At 37.9% G+C, this 24,885-nt stretch overlaps 1 protein-coding gene across 3 annotated transcripts in view; it reads left to right on the forward strand.

Moving 5' to 3' along the window:
* Window positions 1–22,642, forward strand: part of LMLN (leishmanolysin like peptidase) — an 85,787-nt gene extending 63,145 nt beyond the window's left edge. Inside the window, exons 15-17 of one of the 3 annotated variants that reach the window (XR_014303006.1) lie at window positions 1,532–1,662; window positions 6,014–6,399; window positions 18,599–22,642. Coding sequence is in view for 2 of the 3 variants with exons in the window: in XM_082699911.1 (XP_082556037.1) it covers window positions 1,532–1,662; window positions 6,014–6,224; window positions 18,599–18,699 (443 nt within the window). In the remaining variant the exon portion in view is untranslated. Of the gene's footprint in view, window positions 1–1,531; window positions 1,663–4,241; window positions 4,322–6,013; window positions 6,400–18,598 lie in introns of those variants that run through there. The other 2 variants (XM_082699911.1, XM_082699912.1) reach the window with 2 other exon arrangements.
* The last annotated feature ends 2,243 nt before the right edge of the window (window positions 22,643–24,885 follow it).

The raw sequence follows: 24,885 nt of genomic DNA on the forward strand, positions 1-24,885 counted from the left end.
GTCATTTTTTTCATCGCTCATCTATTCAATGAACATCTAAAAACTTATAACTATTCAGCAGTTCCATGTTAAAGCCAAGAAATGCAGAGATCTGTCAATTATGGGTTTGCCAATGATATGGTATCACACTTTATTGTTTTAGATCTGGAGTTGGCAGACATTTATTATAAAGAGAAAGATAGTAAATTTTTTTAAACAAAAATAGTAAATATTTTAAACTTGGTGGGTCATGCGGTCTCTGTTGCAATTACTGAACTCTGCTGTTACAGTATAAAAGCAGCTATAGACAATATGTAAATTAATGGCAGTGTTCCAATAAAACTTTATTTATAAAAACCTTCAGGTAGCCTTCAGGATTGGCCTGAGGGCTGTAGATAGGTAACCACCCCCTTTTCTTTTTTTGACACTGATCACTTTGTTTTTCAAAGACATTGATGTATTCATAAATTTTTTTAAAAATTTTATTCTGTTTTATATTTTCTTTCTTAGGTTATGTAATTAAGATTTTTCAAAACTGACATAAAATACCCATCTTTAAGACCTCTGCTTTCAGGGGCGCCTGGGTGGCTCAGTGGGTTAAAGCCTCTGCCTTTGGCTCAGGTCATGATCCCAGCCAGGGTCCTGGGATCTAGCCCCACATCAGGCTCTCTGCTCAGCAGGGAGCCTGCTCCTTCCTCTCTCTGACTGCCTCTCTGCCTGGTTGGAATCTCTGTCTGTCAAATAAATAAATACAATCTTTAAAAAAAAAAAACAAAGACCTCTGCTTTCAAAAGATGAAAACTGTATTAAGCCTAAAGAGAACAAATTATTGCTAAGTAGGGTAAAGAGCCTCATTCCTTTGTCTATTAGATATTTGGAGGTCCTTTAATCCTGTATCTCTGCATGGTTGTGCTCAGTCTGAGACTGCATCAGCATGTTAGGTATGGACCTCCAGGAGATGGCATACAATGAAAATAAAAGAACTTTGTAAAAACTTTCTGCAGCACCACAAAAAAGCCTTTGTTAGATAAATTACTTGGCTTCATCTCGGGGGGGATTCCTATTTAGATAACCAGTAAAGATGATTTTTAGTGCCATTTCCTCTGTAAATCTCCTTTAGATACTTTAGGCCAGTTTTATCTCCTATTTTTGATATAATAATTTCTTCCCACTAAGTCCTTTATTGAAAATCCAATTTGATTTTGGAGCCCATTTCTCTTGATTTTTTTTAATTGATAATTTCCATTAAACATATTCCATTTTTTAAAATTTATTTATTTGAGAGAGAGAGAGAGTGAGAGAGAGAACATGAGCGAGGAGAAGGTCAGAGAGAGAAGCAGACTCCCCATGGAGCTGGGAACCTGATGCGGGACTCGATCTCAGGACTCCGGGATCATGACCTGAGCCGAAGGCAGTCGTCCAACCAACTGAGCCACCCAGGCATCCCAAACATACTCCATTTTTAAAGCAACTTTTAACCATAAGACTGGAATGCTTCAACTTCTTTGAGCCAAAAGTCAATTTTTAAGAGAAATTCTTTGGTTTGTTTCAGATCTTTTTAAAAACTATGGTGCTGAAAAGTATGGACCTCATTCAGTTTGTCTAATTCAGAAATCAGCATTTGTCATGGAAAAGTGTGAGAGGAAGCTGAGTTACCCAGACTGGGGGAGTGGATGTTATCAGGTAAACTATATGATTGTTAATAATTATTATAAAATATTTTATAATTTTATCTTGTTATCAGTGGTTTTTACATTTTAAAATAGTTTATATTTTTATATAATGTACTGATTAATGCTTTCAACTTATTTATGTAAATATTAGCTTGGATGCTTATGTTTCATGAAAATATTATCATTTCCTTGAGAAATTAACCGTTTTCCATTTGTTTACAAAAACATATAATTGTTATATATCAGCAAGTTTTATGGTAATTTTATTTTGGACATATATCCCAAGGAAATAATGGAATGTATGTAATTTTGTTTTTGAACAAATACTACTTTGTAATGGAAAAAATTTGCAATTTTATTTCATAAGATCTGAGGAAAGTGTGGATTTAAGAATTAATAAATCAAGACAAACCATAAGTGACTCTTAATCTCACAAAACAAACTGAGGGTTGCTGGGGGGAGGGGGTTTGGGAGAAGGGGGTGGGATTATGGACATTGGGGAGGGTATGTGCTTTGGTGAGTGCTGTGAAGTGTGTAAACCTGGTAATTCACAGACCTGTACCCCTGGGGATAAAAATATATGTTTATAAAAATTCAAATTTGAAACCATAAAAAAAAAAAAAAGAATTAATAAATCAGCTACAGATTAATAATAGGTTTTCTCCTGTGTAATTAGAAATCCAAAGGTAGCAAAATACTTTTTTCTTAATTGTCTCATTTACATATCTGATTTGAAATGACTGCATCACCTTATTAGAAACTTATTAAGAGGGACACCTGGGTGGCTTAGTTGGTCTGTCTTCAGGTCAGGTCATGATAGCAGGGTCCTGGGATTAAGACCTTGCTTCGGGTTCCTTGCTCAGTGGGGAAACCTGCTTCTCCCTCTCCCTCTGCCTGCTGGTCCTTTGCTTGTGTGCTCTCTCTCTCTCTCCGTCAAATAAATAAATTCGCCTGAGTGGCTCAGTGGGTTAACTTAGGGGCATCCAACTTAAAGAGTATTAACATATTCTGCTTATGAATCTCAGAGAGGAAAGTGTGATCCTGAGAATTGAAAAATAAGAATTCTTTGTACCATTTCAGCTGCAAGATCTAAATGGACTTCTATAGCTGGTAATTTCACTGTTACTTTTGAAATTACTGATAATAGCTTTATTGAGATATAATTCACATTTTATCCAATTCATATAAAATTATCTTTTATATCAATAGACAAAAGACAATTCAAAATACATAACTTTTAAGCTATAATCTGACAGCTGTAATCTAGCAACCATTTTCTGATAAATTACATTGCAGATTTATGTATTTATTAAATTCATAGTTTTGACCTAGTTGTAATCGTAATACAAAATTTTGTTTTACTGCCTTCACTTAGTGTGGAGCAAAACACCTTTTCCAAATTTTTCCAATAATAAAAATTACTATTGTTTTGTTTTTTAAGTAAACTCTACCCACGATTTGGGGCTTAAACTCATACCCCTGAAGTCAAGAGTTGCAAGCTCTACCACCTGAGCCAGCCAGGTGTCCCAATAATTACTATTATTTATGGCCGTGAGACATTACATCTTTTTTTTTTTTTAAGATTTTATTTATTTTATTTGCTGGAGCAAGAGATCACAAGTAGGCAGAGAGGTAGGCAGAGAGAGAGGAAGGGAAGCAGGCTCCCTGCTGAACAGAGAGCCTGATGCGGTGCTCAATCCCAGGACCCTGAGATCATGACCCGAGACAAAGGCAAAGAATTAACCCACTGAGCTACCCAGGCGCCCCAAGACATTACATCTTTTTAAGGTATCATAATTAAGGAAGTCATTTCCTGTTATATATTGAGCTAATTTTTACTTTTCATGATAAAAATGTGCTTTTACAAGCACATTTATGTAAGATGTAAAATGTATATGTGTAAAAAACAGATTCACATAAGCACATTAATTAAAAAAATTTCTTTTGAAATAAATTACCTTAAGTGAAAATATTAAAAGGGATAAGGCTAGAATAGTGGCAGGATAGAGAAGGATGACCTCTTCAGGCTATTTTATTTTATTATTTTTTTTAATTAAGTAAGCTCTATATCCCATGTGGGACTTGAACTCAGGATCCTGAGATCAAGAGTCACATGCTGTACTGACTGAGCCAGCCAGGCATCCCATCTTCAGGCTATTTTAAAAGTCTGTCACCATCGGGGCGCCTGAGTGGCTCAGTGGGTTAAAGTTTCTGCCTTCAGCTCAGGTCATGATCCCAGGGTCCTGGGATGGGGCCCCGCATCGTGCTCTCTGCTCAGCGGGGAGCCTGCTTCCTCCTCTCTCTTTGCCTGCCTCTCTGTCTACTTGTGATCTCTGAGTGTCAAATAAATAAATAAAGTCTAAAAAAAAAAAAAGTCTGTCACATTATAGCACCGCAAAGGGATTATGCAGATTTGCAATGCTATATATAAAGATTGAATAAATTGGCTTCCCTGTACTTAGAGTTGTCAGTTAATTTTGCTAACTTAATATTAACCACCATTTTGTGGGAAAATGTGTATAATCTCCAAACACTTAACATGGGTTAGCTATTTTGTTTTTTTATTGTTTGTTTTATTTATTTTGACAGAAAAGTTGCAAGAATGGTACAAAAAATTTTTTGAGTCATTTAAATGCAAACTGCTGACATGCTTCACCCTCTTCCCCAGGTATTTCTTGTGTATTTCTTATACACAAGGACATCCTCCTACTTACACACAAATTTGTGTATTTCTTATACACAAGGACATCCCCGTACCTATACTAACCTAATGTTACCTAGTTTACTCAACTACCTTTACTAGGTTTGGTTCTGGCCAACTTTTAGGTACTTCTAAAAATTACATTAACTTGCTAAGTAAAAAATTTGCCACCATTAGACATATTCATAATCACACACTTGGTTTGAATATAGGCCCAGGAGAGAGATTCCAGAAATCTATAAAGTGAAGTAGCAGAATTGAAAGTAATGTGAAGTCTTTTTAGAAAACAACTTTGAGGGATGCCTGGGTGGCTAAGTCACTTAAGTGTCTGCCTTCAGCTCAGGTCATGATCTCAGGGTCCTGGGATCAAGCCCCACATCAGGCTCTCTGCTCAGTGGGGAGACTGCTTCCCCCTCTTTCTCTGCCTGCCTGTCTGCCTACTTGTGATCTCTCCCTCTGTCAAATAAATAAATAAAATCTTTAAAAAATACATAAAATAAAATTGACTTTATTAGTTACCCCTTGCAGTTAAGATGTTAGTCCTACCTTTAAGAATGTTACCAGTCCTGTGGTATCTGGGTGGCTCAGTGGTTTAAGCCTCTGCCTTCGGCTGAGGTCATGTTCCCAGGGTCATGGAATCGAGCCCCACATCAGGCTCTCTGCTCAGCAGGGAGCCTGCTTCCCTCCTCCTCTGCCTGCCTCTCTGCCTACTTGTGATCTCTCTTTCTCTCTGTCAAATAAATAAAATCTTTAAAATAAATAAATAAATAAATAAATAAATAAATAAGGATGTTACCAGTCCATATAAAATCACTAGGACCTTTTTTATACCTGAGCAGAGGGTCTGTGATAGTAAAAAAGAATAAAAAACTTGTATTGTGTACATTTCTGTACTGTAATACTTTTTTTACAATGATATTATTTTTACAATTTAAAATTTAAAAATTTGATTTACAAAAGTTATGACTTGTGGAGAAAATGACATGAGTAATGGCTCTTTGACAAAGGTTTGAGCTGAAATATAATGAGGATACTATAATCTGCAGAAGTGTTATTCTTTTTTTAAAGATTTTATTATCATCATTATCATTAATATTTTTAAAGTTTTATTTAATCTCTACACCCAACGTGGGGCTTGAACTCAGGACCCTGAGATCAAGAGTTGCATGCTTTTCTGACTGAGCCAGCCAAGTACCCCTAAGGTTTGATTTTTTTCAAGTAATCTCTATACTCCATGTGGGGCTCAAACTCACAACCCCGAGATCAAGAGTTGCATGCTCCACAGACTATAAACCACCCAGGCACCCCTACAGAAATGTTACTCTTGACAACTTGGCTTCAGGGTCTATAAATCCAAATTGTATGTTAAGTTGTGTGTTGTCTTGTATCATTAAAGAGTAGTGTCTGTAGCTTTCCTCAGATTTTTTCTAAAAATGCTAAACAAAAAGTCTAAGAGCTACTACCAAAGAGTGAAAATTCTTTTAGAACTTGAATAGTTTAACTTTCTTTATACGAGATTAAAGATATGCCTATATTCCAAATTGTGTTTTATAGTCAGTATTTTTAGTAAATTCTAATGTATTTTCCTGTAGATGAAAAAGGCTCATATATCCTATATGAGAATCTTATTAATCTGGTTTTTTTCCCTTCCTATTTGAAGGTTTCTTGTTCTCCTCAAGGTCTGACAGTTTGGGTTCAGAACACTTCATATTTGTGTAGTCGAGCTGGGCAGGTCCTCCCTGTCAGTATTCAGATGAATGGCTGGATTCATGATGGTAACCTGCTCTGCCCATCGTGTTGGGACTTCTGTGAGCTCTGTCCTCCAGAAAGAGATCCCCCAGCTACTAACTTGACCCGAGCTCTTCCACTAGGTGAGTAGTCTCTGTGGTTGGAGTAAAGACAAGACTTTTCTTATTTATATAATGTTGGAAATTCCCTTCAAGGAAACTCTTGAAAGGTGGAAACTCTTAAAACAGGTGGAGCATCTTCTCTTCTAATTGCAGTTTTATTGGAAAGCCTCCTTACCACCACTGTTAGAAATTGAAGGTGAGTAAACGACACTTCCGTTCAGTAAGAGGAAGGATAAGGAACATTTCTAAAGACCTCTGATTTGCAAAAAAAAAAAAAAAAAAATCACTCAAGATTACAAAAACTGAATGTTTCAACCATTCGTTTTGAAATTAAGTGTAAACAAAATTCTGCTCATTAAACACAAAAAGCATTTAAATGTATTTCAGTTATACAGGCATACCTCATGTTATTCTGCTTTACTTTATTGCACTTCACAGATACTGCATTTTTTACAAATGAAGGGTTTGTGCCAACCTTGGCAGCAACTCTGCCGGCACCACTTTTCCAACAGCATTGGCTCAGTTCATGTCTCTGTGTCACACTTTGGTAATTTTCATGATATTTTAAACCTTTTAATTATTATTATATTTGTGATGGTGATCTGTGATCAGTGTTCTTTGATGTTACAATTGTAATTTTGTTCTTTGGGGACACCAGGAACCACACTCATTAGAAACTGAACTTAATTGGTAATTTTGTGTATTCTGACTGCTCCACCAACCAACAATTCCAATTTCCCTCCTCTTCCTCAGGCCTCCCTATTCCCTGAGACACAACAATATTGAAATTAGGGCAATTAATAACCCTACCGTGTCTCTAAGTGTTATGTAAAAGGAGATGTCACATGTCTATCAACTTAAATCAAAAGCTAGAAATGATTCAACTTAGTGAAGAAAGCATATCAACAGCTGGTTTTGTCAGTTAACCAAGCTGTGAATACAAACGAAAATTTCTTGGAGAAGATGAAAAGTGATATTACAGTGAATACATGAATGACTGAAAAAAAAAAAAATCCTTGTTGCTGACATGGAGAAAGGGAGAAAGTCTGGGTGGTCTGGATAGAAGTTCAAAGCAGATACAACATTCTCTTAAGTCAAAGCCTAATCCAGAGCAAGGCCCCAACTCTCTTCACTTCTGTGAAGGCCAAGAGAAGTGAGGAAGCTGCAGAAGAAAAGTCAGAAACTAGCAGAGTTGAGTTCATGAGGTTTAAGGAAAGAAGACACCTCTGTAACATAGAAGTGTAAAGGAAAGTAGCAGGTACTGTTGTATTAGTTACAGCAAGTTATACAGAGTTGGCTAAGATAAATAATGGAAGTGGCCACACCAAACAACAGATTTTCAATGTAGATGAAGCTTCCATTGGAAGAAGATGCCATCAAGGACATTCATAGCTAGAAAGAAGTCAGTGCCTGGCTTCAAAGCTTCCAAGGACAGGCTGGCTCTCTTGTTAGGGGGTAATTTAACAACTGATGACTTAAAGTTGAAGCTGGTGCTAATTTACCATTTTGAAAATCCTAGGGCCCTTAAGAATTACACCAAATCTACTCTGCCTTTGCTTTGTAAGTGGAACAACAAAGCCTGGATGATAGCCTATCTGTTTGCAGCATGGTTTACTATTTTAAGTCCAGTGTTGAGACTTACTTCTCAGAAAAAAATGATTCCTTTTAAAACTACTGCCCATTGTGAATCCACCTGGTCATCCAAGAGCTCCAGTGGAAATGAGCAAGGAGATTCATGTTGTTTTTATACATGCTAATACAGTATCCATTCTGTAGCCCACAGATCAAGGAGGAATTTTGACTTTTAAGTCTTATTATTTAATAAATAAATTTTATAAAGCTATAACTGCCATACATAGTGACTCCTCTGATGGATTCGATCAAAGGAAATTGAAAACTTTCTTGCAAGGATTCACCATTCTCGATGTCATTAAGAACATCCCTGTTCCAGGCACCTGGGTGGCTCAATTAGTTAGGCTCTGCCTTTGGCTCAGGTCATGATCCCAGAGTTCTGGTATTGAGCCCCACTTGGCTCACCACTCAGCAGGGAGCCTGCTTCTCCCTCTCCCTTTGCCCCCCCCCCCATTCTCTCACTCTCTCTATCTCAAATAAATAAAATCTTTAAAACAAAAGATCTCAGGGACACCTGAGTGGTTCAATAGGTTAAGCATCTGCCTTCGGCTCTTTCTCTCTCTCTCTGACAAATAAATAAAATCTTTTTAAAAAAAAGATCTTAGGCCCTTTTGGTATGGTAAATAGTATAAGTAGTGTTAAATACTCTTAGTTAACTTTTACTTTTAATGCAAAGCTGATACGGTAACTTAATTTTGTTGTTACTGTTAAATTGCTTTGGCTAGAATAAGAAGGCTGATAGTCCACAAGTTAGGTAGTTCTGATGGAGTTCCTATCCTCAGGCCTAATCCCAGTTAACTGTAACAATCTGTCATCATCTCATTGTCCAAGACATGAGCAAGGATTGAGCTGTTGACAGAGTTGAAATAGTTATTCTTGCTGGTTCAGGAGTAAGAATCTTAGGAGTACAGTAGAAGAGTGTCTAGGAATGAGAGAAAATCCGAACCGGGTCAAAGGGCCATGAGATGATCATTTCCAGTCTTTGGGGCATGACAAAAACAAATGAATCTATTCAAAGGAGGTGGGAGGTGGAGATTGCAAATCACCTGCCCCCCTCCACCTGCACAGTCTGCACCTTATACTCTGCTTATCCTACTCCTTCTTGACCAGTCACCCTTCTAATATGGTGCTGCTATAATGTGATTGATTTCCCTGTTAACTTGCCCATTTCTATGAGGAAGCATGGTCAAAAGAGTGTTGCAAGCACCAAATCACTACTGCAATTTTGAAAAATGTGTAAATATTACAAGAATAGGTACATTTTAGGCATTGCTTTTTAAATACACACATCACTGTTGAAATTCTAAAATATCCTGACTTACCATATTTGTTAGTGGGTTCACTGAGCATATTGAGTCTTAACTGAATATTTATTGAACTGTGTGCCAGAAACAATGACAAGTGTTTCTTTCAGGTAAATAGTTTGTTTCTGTTTAATACTTTTTTAATGACCCACTAAAGTCATAGAACTATTTTGATGCTTTAAATATGCTTGTGTGAGAAATACTAATAATTAGAATTAACCTATAATGAACCTTATTTTTTTTGTAAGATTTTATTTATTTATTTGACAGACAGAGCTCACAAATAGGCAGAGAGGCAGGCAGAGAGAGAGGAGGAAGCAGGCTCCCCACGGAGCAGAGATGGGCTCGATCCCAGGACCCTGGGATCATGAACCAAGCCGAATGCAGAGGCTTAACCACTAAGCCACCCAGGTGCCCCTATAATGAACTTTATTAATAAACAAATGATCATCCATAATCTGTCTTAGTAAAGTATTTTTTTAGGTTTTTAAGCATGCCTTTAAAACTTTAAAAATGCTAATATTCTGGAGGAAGTGTAAAAGATATTCACCCTAAATTCTTCTGATTTTTGTTATTAGTGTTTTTAGGTATTAGTTCGCATAGCTTTTTCTAATAACTGTAATTTCTTTTAGAATGTAAAACTCTGGGGGCACCTGGGTGACTCAGTCAGTTAAGCGTCTGCCTTCAGCTCAGGTCATTATCTCAGGGTTCTGGGGTCAAGCTCCACATTGGATTTCCTGCTCAGTTGGGAGCCTGCTTCTCCCTCTCCCCCTCTCCTTTGTTGCGCGCTCTCTCTCTCTCAAATGGGTGGGTAAAATTTAAAAAAAAAAAAAAAAAGTAAAACTCTGACTTTATTTTCTTTTTACTAGTTGACACTACTAAATGCTGGAGTGTGATTAGGTAGTTGTTCTATATTGCCTAAAATCGTTTCCATTAGTGACTATGAAAGATTTCTTTCTGAATTCTTTCAAGTCTCTTCAGATTGTAGAGGTTATTTTTGTTTCCATTTATTGAATGCTAGACACTTTTGCCAAATGCTTTATGTCTTTATTATTGCATTTAACCATCACAAAAACTAATGATGTAGGAATTACTGTTTTACAACTGAGAATACTAAGGTATAAAGAGATTAAGTAATGTATTATCCATGAACTAATAAATAATGAAGTTCAGATAAAAACCCAGAACTTACTGTCTCTAATTTATTTTGAAACCCTCATTTTTAATCTTTTCATTTTAATTAGTACTAGCACGGAAAGTGCAGTATTTTTGAAGAACACATGTTCCAGAACTGCCATTAATGTTTTAATAGCTTGTTAAATTTTATTACTAACAGTGGATAAACATTGCCTACTTCTCCTGTTACTTTGGGCCAAAATGAAAATCAGGAGATAAAGGGATATGCCTATGTTATTAGTCACTTCAGGGTCTATTCCTTAATGCAGCCCACACCACTCTACCACATCAACTCTGGCTTGATGTTCCATAGTTTGCACTGTCCACTACAAGGTGATGCTGATATTGTTGACACAAAGACTACATTTTAAAAAGAACCATTCTTGGGAGGCCTGGGTGGCTTAGTTGGTTAAATGTCTGCCTTCAGCTCAGGTCATGATCCCAGGGTCCTAGTATCGAGTCCTGCATCGGGCTCCCTGCTCATTGGGGAGCCTGCTTCCCCCTTTCTCTTGCCTGCCTCTCTGCCTCCTTGTGCTCTTTCTCCCTCTGTCAAATAAGTAAATAAAGTCTTAAAAAAAAAAAAAAGAACCATTCTTAGCTAAGTGGGATTTTTTTTTCCTTATTCACAATTTCATTTTATTTTTATTAACATATACTGTATTATTTGTTTCAGGAGTATAGATCTGTGGTTCATCAGTCTTACACAATTCACAGTGCTCATCATAACACATACCCTCCCTAGTGTCCATCTTATGGTTTGTTTCCCTCTCTGGTTTCATCCCATTTCTTTTTTCCTTCTCTTCCCCCATGATTCTCTGCCTTGTTTCTCAAATTCCACATACCAGCGAGATCATATGATAATTATCTTTCTCTGATTGACTTATTTCACTTAGCGTAGTACCCTCTAGTTCCATCCACTCATTGCAAATGGCAAGATTTCATTTCTTTGATGGCTGCATGATATTCCATTTTATATATATACACTACATCTTTATCCATTTATCTGCTGATGGACATCTAGACTCTTTCCATAGTTTGCCTATTGTGAACATTTCTGCTATAAACATTAGGGTGCACGTGCCCCTTTGGATCACTACATATACATCTTTGGGGTAAATACCCAGTACTACAATTGCTGGGTCGTAGGGTAGCTCTGTTTTCAGCTTTTTGAGGAAACTCCATACTGTTCCTCAAAGTCACTGCAGAGTCACTGCACCATCTTGCATTCCCACCAACAATGTAGGAGGGTTCTCCTTTCTCTGCATCCTCACCAACATCTGTCATTTCCTGACTTGTTGATTTTAGCCATTCTGTCTGGTGTGAGGTGGTATCTCATTGTGGTTTTGATTTGTATTTCCCTGATGGCAGGTGATGTTCAGCACTTTGTCATGTGTCTGCTGGCCATTTGGATGTCTTCTTTGCAGAAATGTCTGTTCATGTCTTCTTCCCATTTCTTGATTGGATTATTTGTTCTTTGGGTGTTGTTTGATAAGTTCTTTGTAGATTTTAGATACTAGTCCTTTATCTGATATGTCATTTGCAAATATCTTCTCTCATTCATTCAATTCTCTCTTGGTTTTGTTGATTGTTTCCTTTGCTGTGCAAAAGCTTTTAAAGTCCCAGAAGCTCATTTTTGCCCTTGCTTCCCTTGCCCTTGGCGATGTGTCTGGGAATAAGTTGCTATGGCTGAGGTGGAAGAGGTTGCTGCCATATTCTCCTCAAGGATTTTGATGGATCCCCATCTCACACTTGGGTCTTTCATCCATTTTGAGTCTATTTCTGTGTCTGGTGCAAGCAAGAGGTTCAGTTTCATTCTTTTGCATGTGGCTGTCCAATTTTCCCAACACCATTTGTTGAAGAGATTGTCTTTTTTCCATTAAATATTCTTTTCTGTTTTGTCGAAGATTAGTTGACCATAGAGTTGAGGGTCCATTTCTGGGCACACCATTCTGTTACATTGATCTCTGTGTCTGTTTTTGTGCCGGTACCGTACTGTTTTGATGATTACGGCTTTGTAATAGAGCTTGAAGTCCGGAATTGTGATGCCACCAGCTTTGGTTTTCTGTTTCAACATTCCTCTGGCTATTTGGGGTCTTTTCTTGTTCCAATACATATTGTAGGATTATTTGTTCCATTTCTGTGAAAAAAGTTGATGGTATTTTGATAGGGATTTCATTGAATGTGTAGATTGGTCTAGGTAGCATAGATATTTTAACAATATTTGTTCTTCTAATCCATGAGTATGGAATGTTTTTCCATTTCTTTTATGTCTTCTTCAACTTCTTTCATGAGTCTTCTATAGTTTTCTGAGTACATATCCTTTGTCTCTGTGGCTACATTTATTCTTAGGTATCTTACAGTTTTGGGTGCAGTTGTAAATGAGATTGACTCCTTAATTTATCTTTCTTCTCTCTCATTGTTGGTGTATAGAAATGCAACTGATTTCTGTCCATTGATTTTATATCCTTCAACTTTACTGAATTCCTGTATGAGTTCTAGCAGTTTTGGAGTGGAGTCTTTTGGGTTTTCCACATATAGTATCATATCATCTGCAAAGAGTGAGAAGTGCATATGACTTCTTCTTTGCCAACTCAGATGGCTTGTACTTCTTTTTGTTGTCTGATGCTGAGGCTTGGACTTCCAGTACTATGTTGAATGGCAGTGATGATAGTGGACATCCCTGCCATCTTTCTGACGAGAATGATATTCACTGTGGGGTTTTCATAGATGACTTTTTGATGTTATTGACATATGTAGCCTCTATCCTACACTGTGAAGAGTTTTAATCAAGAAAGGATGCTGTACTTTATCAGATGTTCTTTCTGCATCTGTTGAGAGTATCATATGGTGTTTGTCCTTTCTTTGATTAATGTAATGTAATGTATTTTATTGATTGATTTCTGGATGTTGAACCAAGCTTGTAGCACAGAAATAAATCCCACTTGGTCATGGTGAATAATCCTTTGGATAGTATTTTCGTCAGAATTTTTGCATCCATGTTCATCAGGGATATTTGTCTGTAATTCCCCTTTTTTGATGGGTCATTGTCCAGTTTTGGGATTACGGTAATGCTGGCCTCATAAAATGAGTTTGGAAGTTTTCCTTCCATATTTGTTTTTTGGAACAGTTTGAGAAGAATAAGTGTTAACTTTTCTTTAAATGTTTGATGGAATTCCAATGGGAAGCCATCAGTCCCTGGGCTCTTGTTTGTTGGGAGGTTTTTGATTACTGCTTCAGTTTCATTTCTGCTTTGGGGTCTGTTCTTTTCTCTTTCTTCCTGCATTAGTTTTGGTAGTTTATATGTCTTTAGGAATGCATCCATTTCTTCCCGATTATCTTATTTGTTCTCATAGAGTTACTCATATGTTCTTATAATCATTTGTATTTCTTCAGTGTTGGTTGTAATCTCTCCTCTTTCATTCATGATTTTATATTTGGGTCCCCTCTCTTTTCTTTTTGATAAGTCTGGCCAGAGGTTTGTCCATTCTTACTAATTCTTTCAAAGAACCAGCTCCTAGTTTCATTAATCTGTTTTTCTGTTCTTTTGGTTTCTATTTCCTTGATCTCTGCTCTAATCTTTATTATTTCTCTTCTGCTGTGTTTAGGCTTTCTTTGCTGTTTTCTCCAGCTCCTTTAGGTGTGGGATTAGGTTGTGTATTTGAGACCTTTCTTGTTTCTTTTTTTTTTTTTTTAAGATTTTAGTTATTTATTTGTCAGAGAGAGAGCGAGTGAGAACGAGCACAGGCAGACAGAGTGGCAGGCAGAGTCAGAGGGAGAAGCAGGCTCCCTGTGGAGCAAGGAGTCCGATGTAGGACTCGATCCCAGGATGCTGGGATCATGACCTGAGCTGAAGGCAGCTGCTTAACCAACTGAGCCACCCAGACGTCCCTGGTGATCACAAATTCTTTCAGTTTCTGTTTGTCCTGGAAGCTTTTTGTCTCTTCTTTTTTTTTTTTTTTTTTTAAGATTTTATTTATTTATTTGACAGACAGAGATCACAAGTAGGCAGAGAGGCAGGCAGGCAGGCAGAGAGAGAGGAAGGGAAGCAGGCTCCCTGCTGAGCAGAGAACCTGATGCAGGGCTTGATCCCAGGACCTGGGTCATGACCTGAGCCGAAGGCAGAGGCTTTAACCCACTGAGCCACCCAGGCGCCCCTCTTCTTCTATTTTTGATGACAGCTTAGCTGGTTATAGTCTTCTTGGCTGCATATTTTTCTAGTTTAGTACACTGAATATATCACACCAGTCCTTTCTGGCCTGCCAGGTCTCTGTGGTCTGCTGTCCATCTAATGTTTCTACCATTATAAGTTACAGACCTCTTCTCCAGAGTTGCTTTCAGGATTTACTCTTTTCTCTGAGATTTGTAAATTGGGTTCTCTGTGCCTCCTGGATTTTGATGCCAGTTTCCTTCACCAGATAAGGGAAGTTTTCTGCTTTAATTTGCCCCAGTACACCTTCTGCCCCTCTTTCTCTTTCTTCCTCTTCTGGGATCCCAATTATTCTAATATTGTTTCACTTTATCATATCACATATCTCTCAAATTCTCCCCTTGTGTTCCAGTTCTTGTTTTTATCTCTCTCTTTCTCAGCTTCTTTATTCTCCATCATCTGGTCTTCTATATCACAAATTCTCTTCTGCCTCATTTATCCTAGCAGTTAAAGCCTCCATTTTTATGGCACCTCATTAATAGCCTTTTCAGTTTCAACTTGGTTAGATTTTATTTCTCCAGAAAGGGATTCTCTAGTATCTTCTGTGCCTTTTTTTTTTTTTTTTTAATTTTTATTCACTGGAGCCACCATAGCACATACCCTCCCCAATGTCCATCACCCAGCCACCCTATCACTCCCCCCTCCCTTTTTCTATGCTTTTTTCAAGCCCAGCTAGTATCTTTATAATCATCATTCTGAACCCTGGTTCCGGCATCTTACTAATGTCCATATAATTGCCATAAGAGGCAATACCCTGGCAGTCGGTATTGCCTCTTATTCTTTTTTTTTTTTTTTTTGAGGTGAGTTTTTCTGTTTTGTCATTTTGTCCAGAAGAGAATAGATGAACAAGAGAGCAAAATACTGCAAGGGTAACAACCCCAGAAAAATATGCACTAAACAAATCAGAAGAGACCCAAAACCTTGGGGTGGAGGGAGGAGGGGAAAAAAGAAAAAAGAAGACTATGATCAGGCTGGTGAATAGAACAGAGTTACACACTAGATTTGGGGTGTATTTTGGTCTTTTGGAAGAAACTGCCTCCCAAAATTTTAAAGAAAGAAATACTTATACACACACACACACACACACACACACACATACACATAAGGGTAAATACAATGAAGGGGTAAATTATGGCTATAAAAATGAAAATTAAAAAAGATTTTTAAAAAGGTCTTGATAAGTTGGTTGAAAAAAGAGGAAAATAAAAAAAAGAAATAGAAAAAAATTAATAAAATTTTAAATATTAACTTTGAAAGACTAAAGAATCATGGGGGAAAAGCCATGAATTCTCTGTGGTGTATTCCCCTAGTGCTGGAGTTTTGCAGTTCTCATTGATTGGTAAACTTGGTCTTGACTGGATATTCTTGCTGATCTTCTGCAGGAGGGGCCTGTCGCATTGATTCTCAAATGTCTTTGTCTCAGGTGGAATTGCACCATTCTTGCCAGGAGCCAGGCTAAATAATCTTCTTGGGTTTGCACTCAGTAGCTTTTCTTCCCTGAAGATTTCTGCACAGCTTTAGAGAACAAGTATGAAAATGGCAGCCTCCCAAACTCTGGCCCTTTAAGCGCCGAGAGCTTGGGTCCGCACTCCTCAGTGAGCCCTCAGAGAAAAGTAGTCAGTCACTACTGTCTCCCTGGTCTCTGGCCACATTCCTTGCTCACCTGGCCTGTGACCAAGCGTTTCTATCTCAGGCTGTGTTCACGTTTGGAATCTCCAAACCTAGCAAATTCCTGTGGCAGGCTCCTGAATCAGGCTCCCACACGAGGCTCCCAAGCCACTCTTGCTGGGAAAGAAAGGGAGTCTCCCCGATGTGCCGCTTGTTGGGCCCTTGCTCAAAGAGCAGTGGCCCAGTTGTGCCAGGGATTGCAGTTTAAGGTAACCCTGAGCTGAGAGCCCCCTCCTGGGCTTAGTCTTTGCAGCTGGCTTTCCCGCTCTGATACCTGGGAGCTCTACTGCAGTCAGGCACCCCTGGCCTTTCTGTGACCCCAAGGGCCCTGATTCCACACTATCCCAGTGAGGGATCCATCCCTGGCGTAGCCATTGGAGCAATGTCCCTCAGCAGAGCAGACTTGTAAAAGTTCTAATTTTGTGCTCCTCTGTTCCATCACTTGCTAGTAGCTGGCTGTATATCGCCTCAGATTCACTTCTCCATATATCTTGCCTTCCAGAATGTGGTTGCTTTTCTTTTTCTTTTTTAAGATTTTATTTATTTTACAGATCACAAGTAGGCAGAGAGGCAGGCAGAGAGAGAGGGAAGCAGGCTCCCCACCAAGCAGAGAGCCCGATGCGGGGCTCGATCCCAGGACCCTGGGATCATGACCTGAGCCGAAGGCAGAGGCTTTAACCCACTGAACCACCCAGGTGCCCCTGTGGTTGCTTTTCTATTCATAGAGTTGCTGCTAAAGCAACTAAATAGCAACTCAACTATGCTGTTAAGTATGTAGATGTTCAGAATGGTTTGATAACTATCTAGCTGAATTCCTGGGACCAGACAAAATTTAGGTCTCCTACTCCTCTATCATCTTGATGCCCTCTCTAAGTGGGATTTTTTTTAAGATTTAACAAATACCAGCATGATTCCATTGAGGAAGAATAGGAGTTCCCCCATGGTTTACCTGGCTTATGGGCATTAAAATAATTCTTTTAAAATACTTGTTCCACACTGTGTAGTATGATGCTCAGAAATATCTTGCCATTATCACTGTATTCGTTCCATAGCTAAAGACTAGTCCTATTTTTCCTACCTTTTAAGCAAGTCAGACTTGAATCTTGGTTGGCTCTTTATTGATAAAAATATTAGAAAGGACAACTTATTCTGAAATAAAGTCAGGTTAACCTGGTCTCTTGACTGCAATAAAAAAGCTTTCCTTTCTGAGAATTGTTTTGGGAAGATTTTACCCCTGAGAACAACTCATGGCTAAATTAAAATATATTCCTAGTGCCCAAAGCCCATAGAATATTCTGCCATTTCTTTCTTTTTTTTTTTTTTATGATTTTATTTATTTATTTGACAGGGAGAGAGATCACACAAGCAGGAGGAGCAGCAGGCAGAGGGAGAGGGAAAAGCAGGCTCCCTGCTGAGCAGGGAGCTGGGCATGGGGCTTGATTCCAGAACCCTGGGATCATGACCGGAGCCAAAGGCAGACCCTCAACCAACTGAGCCACCCAGGATCCCCTCTTTCACCATTTCCATATCAGCCTGGGGTAATATGGATAGATGGGTAGATATTTAGAGATCAGGGACCATATGTGCTGGTTTACTTGGGACAGTCCATGTACCTATGGTCTTGGTATAATTATTAATAGCATTCCCTTGTGTTAATTTTATTTCACACTTCATAAAATAGGCAATCTCCATCTCAAGAGTACAGAGAGAACTGCAAAATAAGGGAACAGAACTGCAAGCAGGAAACAAGAAGTACTTGGGTTAATTTGATTGGCTGGGGTGGTATATCTGACCTTACTAGAAATATCAAGGAAGAAAGAAATACCTGCAGGTCCCAGAGTTGGCTTGCCAGTTGTAGATTAGCTACTGGTTATACTGTGTTTCTGGTTAAGCAGGGGAACACAAAAGTCATCTAAGTTTCAGTTTGCTGACATGGCACCATGGGCACCAGTGGTTCCATCTCAGGAAATTTATTGCAATGCTTGTCTCAAAATGCCCTGATTTGGGAAGATAAATTTCAGGGTTACCCTATGTAAAAAGGACAAGAATAGAGGAAGAAGATTCTATATCCCGTGTTAGAATCACCAAGATATTAATTTACTTCCCTTTAGCTTTGTTGGGATACTTCCTAAAGATACTTCTTTCTTTTCTGGGGTGCTACTTTTAACCTCAATATGGTGGGTACATCGTCTTTCCTTCTTGCATAAGATATTTTGTTCTTTTTCTATAAATGTATAAAAATGACTTTGCATATATAGGTTTCAGGAAGTTATTCTTGATTCTGCTCTCCAAGGTGGTCTTTGTTCACCTTTTAATTGTCACCTGTACTTATCTGTCAATTTTTAATTGGTATGATTTTTTCCAAAAATGTCTCTAGAAAGTCAATTTTTTTTTGTTTTCAATCCTAGATCTTTGTTCCCATTCCTCTAGCCTGGTGGTTACTCTCTGGCTTCTGCTAGGCAATCTATTTCCTCTGCTGGCTGGATTTCTTCTGTGTGTATGGCACTAGGAATGGAAAAGTGAATTCTCAAGACATTACTTTGTGTCACGTTCCTCTGAACAAAGCACAAATCTGGGAGAGTGCCAGCCTAGGCAGATGGCAAAAGAGGCGTTCCTAACTTTGGCTTGGAAGCTTTGACCACAATCAGACCTTGAAGCAGAACTTCACAGCAGTCACTCTTCATCAGCAGCCCGACAGCCTCAGAGCTTGGAGGAGGAGAAGGAATTCTAAGTCACCATGTCTTTATTTGTCAGAATGTATAACCTGCCTGAAATTTGCCTTTGAAAATGGAATAATTGGTGAAATTTTCAGAGTGATTACATACCCCAGCATTTTCATTAACCTAAAATGAATACTGCAGTAATTTTTAAAATGGCTATTATAAGATTATAAATTATGGATCCTGTCCTCAAAAGTTAAATTGTCGTTTGAATTACAGATAGTAATTGAATTGGGTTTCTGTATCACTGTTATATTGAATTTGATGGCTGTGCATGGTATACTTAAATCATTGTTCTCATTGTCTAAAAGGTTGGGTTTTTTTTTTTTAATGTTTTGCTAAATCTTATGATTTGACCATGCTTGGCTTTTTCAAACCAGCTTTGTGGCAGTTTACTACTTAACCATTAGGCACTGGTAGCTCTTCCAGTTGTGTTCTCCAGTAATTTAATCATGACGTGAAAAACTGTGGTAGCAGAGAGAGAAAAATACTCTGCCATGTAACACTGAAGACATGCAAACAAAAGAAAACCTAATTGTATGTTTTTCAGATAATAATTATGATAACTGTAACCCAAGAAAAATAGAACTATTCTTTTTTGACCAATGAAGAGAAAAAATATGGTACTACATAGAGAGATATGCGGTTATTTTCAAGTAGGCTAAGAAGTTATTACAGAAGAATATCTACTATCTGAAAACTATATATAAGAAGAAAAATATAAGTCAAAACAAGGTGGTTTACTAATAGCAAAGTGTAAGTTTGTTGTAGGGCCCATTCATCACCCACAATATAAGGCTTGGTCCACAGAAATCAGAAAATTGCCTGTGCTTTAAAAGGAGGTGATGTTCTTGATATGATGTGATTTCCGCCCAGTGCTCTGAATGTCAAAGTGAAGAAGTTCAGTGAAGCGCAGGTAAATGGCAGGAGTAACTATGACTCTCTGAAGGTAGCCAAATGCCTCGTCATCTAATTAGTAATGCACATTAGTAATGCACATGAGTGGATGAACGAGATTCCCATCGTCCCTAGCTACTATCCAGAGAAACCAGACAGGGGAATGGGTTTGGCAGACAAAAAACAAAAACGAACCAACGGTAAAAAGAGGTGATGTTTTTTGCTTCCTGCTTTTGACACTGCTCCTGTTACTACATAGATTCTCATCCTCAGAAACAATTCTGCTCCGGTACTAAAGCTTACCACCCCCTCTTAGTAATTCAATTCAAAGTTTTTTAGTGATGAGTAATGCCCAGTTCTCTCTAAAGTTAATGAAGTCCTCAAACACCTGAACAGTATTTTTTCATTCATTCATCTATTCATTCATTCATTCATTCACCTTTTAATTTAGCATAGTTATTGAGCACTCCATTTAAGAGATTATGCTAAGTGAGCAAGCAGTATAATTACTAAAAAGTAATTAGCTGACCATTTGACATTGGAGCCAAACTGCAACCCAGAATAGAGGAAAGTCACCTTTTTCTAATGCATAAGTTTTAAATATGTATTTGCAAGCAGTTTTAAATTGGAGGTATTTGTCATTGTAAAAAAAAAAAGAAGAAGAAAGAAAGAAAGAAAGAAAAAGCTCGGGATCTCTAGCATAGCTGACTTCAGCTAAAGAGAAGTTAATAGTAATGGTGTCAGGCCAGTGCTTAGTTTTCTGCCTTTGTCACACATTACTTTAAAGGTCAAGGAAAAGTATAGAGTATATTTTTAAAGAAAATTATAAAACTCTAAACTTATATATTGATTGTGATTATGAATCATCCTGCAAAGTTGTATAAAGAATTTCACCAAAAGTATGATGGATAATATATTTGAGATTCACAGTGGTAGGTTCAATTATATTTTGACTGTTGTGCAGTAATGCCATTTAGGTAGTATTGTTTCCGAGCATGGTGCTTTTTATACTTGAAATATATTTTTGCTTTATTTTTTATTGATATAATTATATTTGCACTAATGACTTTCTGGAGAAAATATTATAGATGACATTTTTTCTATATATATATTTATTAAGCTTGGAATCTGATACCCTAGTGTTTTCTCTGCACATATAAGGAACTTGATAAGGTATGTGGCTAAGAAATCTTGAGTTTCTGAGGGTAACTAACAGCTCCGGTGTCTTCCTTCCTCTTCAACAAGTCTTGAGAGTGGTTGCTTATCACTGATTCTTCATAGTATACCCCGTGAAGACTTAGAAGGTCACTGAACCTATAAGAAATGTTAAGAGGAGCATTTGAGTCACTTAGAATATGGCCGTAGTATAAAAACAGACTTAAAGTTTGAGATTTCCGTGCAGAATTAGTGGGCTAGAATTCAGCTTTGAACTGAAGAATTCAAAATGGCCTATATGTTGATATCCTGTGGCAGGATGCCTTTTATGTTAACAAAAGCAGTTCACCGAGAAGACTAGCAGACTGCAGCCATGGTGGAAGTGAGATGGGGGACATGGTGGAAGTAGCTGATTTGGGGACAATAGACTGGAGTCTCTCTCTGACTCAAAAAGTGTGGAGTGCATATAAAAATGGACCAGACTACCTCAGTTTTCAGTTCAGATTTAGGTTCATTTTGATAGTATTAAGGTCCCAATTGTCAAAAATAACAAGTGATTTTGTCTCTCAGGTTTTCAAGAACAGAATTTACAAGAAGGCAGCAAAAGCCATGTCAGCAGACTTGAGCTGACAGCTTTAAAGAAACTGGCAAACAGTTAGGTAGTCTTAAGGTAGACTCCTCTAATACTTTCCTGAAGAATATCCTTTTCCCTTACTTATTTCTTAAGGATATTTATTTTTGTTAAGACCAAATAGACGTTCTTAAAATGTTATAAATTATGCCTAAAATTAGTTTCAGCCTAGTATGTTGGCTTAGAGTTTATCAGTATTTGAAGATGAAACATGAATTAGTGAAGTTTAAATGGCTTTAGGAAGATACATAAATAAACATATCTGAGTATTCCATAAAATTTTATCAATATTCTCCTCACTATTAGAAGACCCAACTGTAAAATGGCTAGCTGCCTTGTCAGATTCTTTTAGCTCTAATATTCTATGACCAACATTCATCCAGACTCAGTAGGTCACTGCTGGCTCTGATCTGTGTCCTAGAGTATGCCAGCTTGCGCATCATGTTCATGACAGTGTCTTGGGCTCAGTGCCCTGGTGCTGCCCATGTCCTTGGACACTGAGTGGAGAGAGAAGAGCCATCTCTGAGGGCATTTGAGCTGTCCTGATAAAGGAGGTGGACTTTAGTCATAACCCCACAGATCATTTCATAGTGGGCACTAGTCATTCATGCCATGTCCTTGCAGCCCTAGAAGATGAATATATTTTAATAAGATTGTGCTACTCATTCTGAAGAAAGAACTTATCTCCTGAAAGGACTACTACTACTATTACTACTACTACTATTTTTCTCCTCTTTCTCTTCTTCCTCCTCCTCCTCCTCCTTTTCTTCTTCTCCTAATTCTTCTTCTTCTTCTAATTCTTTTTCTTCTTCTTCTAATTCTTCTTCTTCTTCTCCTCCTCTTCCTTCTTCTTCCTCTTCTTCCTTTTCTTCTTTTTTTGATACTTTCAGTCAGAATAGGGTTGGAAGTGATGAATTATTTTCTTTTATGTTTACATTTTTGGTAAATAGAAGATTTAAGAACTAATCTTTATTTGTGTTATTAAACTTCAAGTGTAATGTATTCCTTGGTTTAAAAAAAAAAAAAACTTTAATAAAAATGGAAACTAATCTGTATTTTGTCTTTACTTACCATCAGTTTTTAAAACCTGGTTGAAGAACACAAGCCATGTGCACTATTTGGGGAATTGTTAACAGCACTATTTGTGTTAATTGTGAAATAATTTGATTTCTACTTTAATGGATTAGAATTGCCCTACTTAACGAATGGGGACAGGTTTTATGTAAAGCTGTAGGGAGTAGCCCTCCTCAAAGAGTTATGTAGATAAGAGAGCAGTCTAAAACAGTTCAGGGGAAGCTCCTCTGGCTGCAGATGATCCCAGTCCCTTTTGTTTTATGCTGTGGGCTACGAGTCCCATTGCAAGAGCCCCCTGGCACATTCACATACCATACTCTGTGCAGTTACAGCAAGTAGATTGTGGCAGTACTCTTGAGGTGTGAATCTTCTTCATCACCTGAATGTAGTTTGAGAAAGGATGTCCTGGACATGCCTTCATGTGCATGGATCCAAGCACTTTGTGACCTAGTTGCTGAGCTGAGACCCTGGTGGAAATTTTTAATAATAATAATTTGGATTTTTAAAATGTTAAATAGTTCATAAAAGTAGCTAAAACTATATGTAATAAATTACTTCAAGTAGTTGAATTAAGCCAATATTATTTGCATAGCATACTGAAGAGGAAACTGTCTACCTCTTACATGTTACATTGTTTACCTTCCAATTTGTTCATCAAATATAGTTTGCTTAGTAGGCATTATCCATAAGCTGTCTTTTGTCTACAGCCTCTCTGATAGATTTGCCGAAAAAGAGGGGTTTATTTAAATCAGCTTTGTTAAGTGTTCGCTCAGAAATTCATTTGTTAATGTTTAAATTAAATTGGACATATTTGGAGATGGTAGTCCAAATATGTGCTCTGACGTTCCAGTAGATAGCCACATTTCCCATTCTGTATGTATAGAAATGGGTATTTTTCTGCCTACAGACTTTAGTATATCTTAGGTTCAATGCCACTAACAGTTAATTTTTTTCAATTTAGAAACAGTGACTCAACAACTTTCTGACATTATCGCATTTGGAAATACTCAAATCACAGTATCTGAACACTTCCTGGCTTTTTCTCCCTCACCCCTAGTGAATTTCAAAAAGGCCACAATCAACTTGGGAGAGATTTTTTTTTTTTTTTTTAAGATTTATTTATTTGATGGAGTGAGAAAGATCACAAGACCAAGAGGCAGGCGGGAAGTGGGGAAGCAGGCTCCCTGCCGAGCAGGGCTCTATCCCAGGACCCTGAGCTGAAGGCAGAGGCTTAACCCACTGAGCCACCCAGGCGCTCCAGGAGAGATTTTTACATGGGCCACACCTACAGTTCATGAATGTGTATACAGCAAAGGTTTTGATATATTTGGCTGAAGTGATGAAAATTTAATGTGAGATAACCACAAAGAATAGAGTTGGCTCTGTTGTCATACAACCACACCACGGTTTGCCATCCCAGTCTCCAGAGTCTTAAATCTTAAACAGGTTAACTATTCTAAAGCGAGGTGGGGTGTGGCATGATGGTTAGCTCAGTCGGTTAAGCATCTGACTCTTTTTTCTTTCTTTCTTTTTTTAAAGTAAGCATACCCAGCATGGAGCCTAACATAGGGCTCAAACTCACAACCCTGAGGTTAAGACCTGAGTTGAAATCAAGGGTTTGACGCTTAACTGACAGAGCTACTCAGGTGCCCCAAGCATTCAATTCTTAATCTTAGGTCAAGTCTTAATCTCAGGCTCATGAGGCCTAGTTTGGAGCCTACTTAAAAAAATAAATAAATAAATGAAATTATTGGGTAGTTGTGAAGTTTCATGCTTGCTATTAAGTAAATAAAATCTGCAAAATCTGCGTTTCTTATAATAGGTTTGACAAAGGAGTGAAGAAGGAGTCACTTAAGTGCTATATAGATGCTAAATAACCCTTAGGGGTAAGTATCTTTACAGTGGGAAAAAAAAAAAAAAGAAGAAGAAGAAATGTCTGAAGCAAGTCAGTGCTCAGACTGAGGTGAGTTAGTGGCTTTGCCCCACTGGGATTTTTGCCCCAGAGCCCCTGCACCAGCACTGTGCACCATGCTGTATGTCCATAGATGGGGGTTTTCTCCAGTTTTGCCTCATTTTTCTCTCACACCACTTAAGCCTGTAGTCATGCCTCCTGCTTCCCTATCACCAGGTCAAAACAGCCCTGTTTTCTCAAGTGTGTGTACATATCTGTTTGGTGGCATCATTGATTGGAAGTGGTATGGGGGATCCTATCAATCCA

This window comes from Mustela nivalis (genome assembly GCF_964662115.1).
Source record: "Mustela nivalis genome assembly, chromosome: 1".
In the NCBI taxonomy this organism is placed as follows: Eukaryota; Metazoa; Chordata; class Mammalia; order Carnivora; family Mustelidae; genus Mustela; species Mustela nivalis.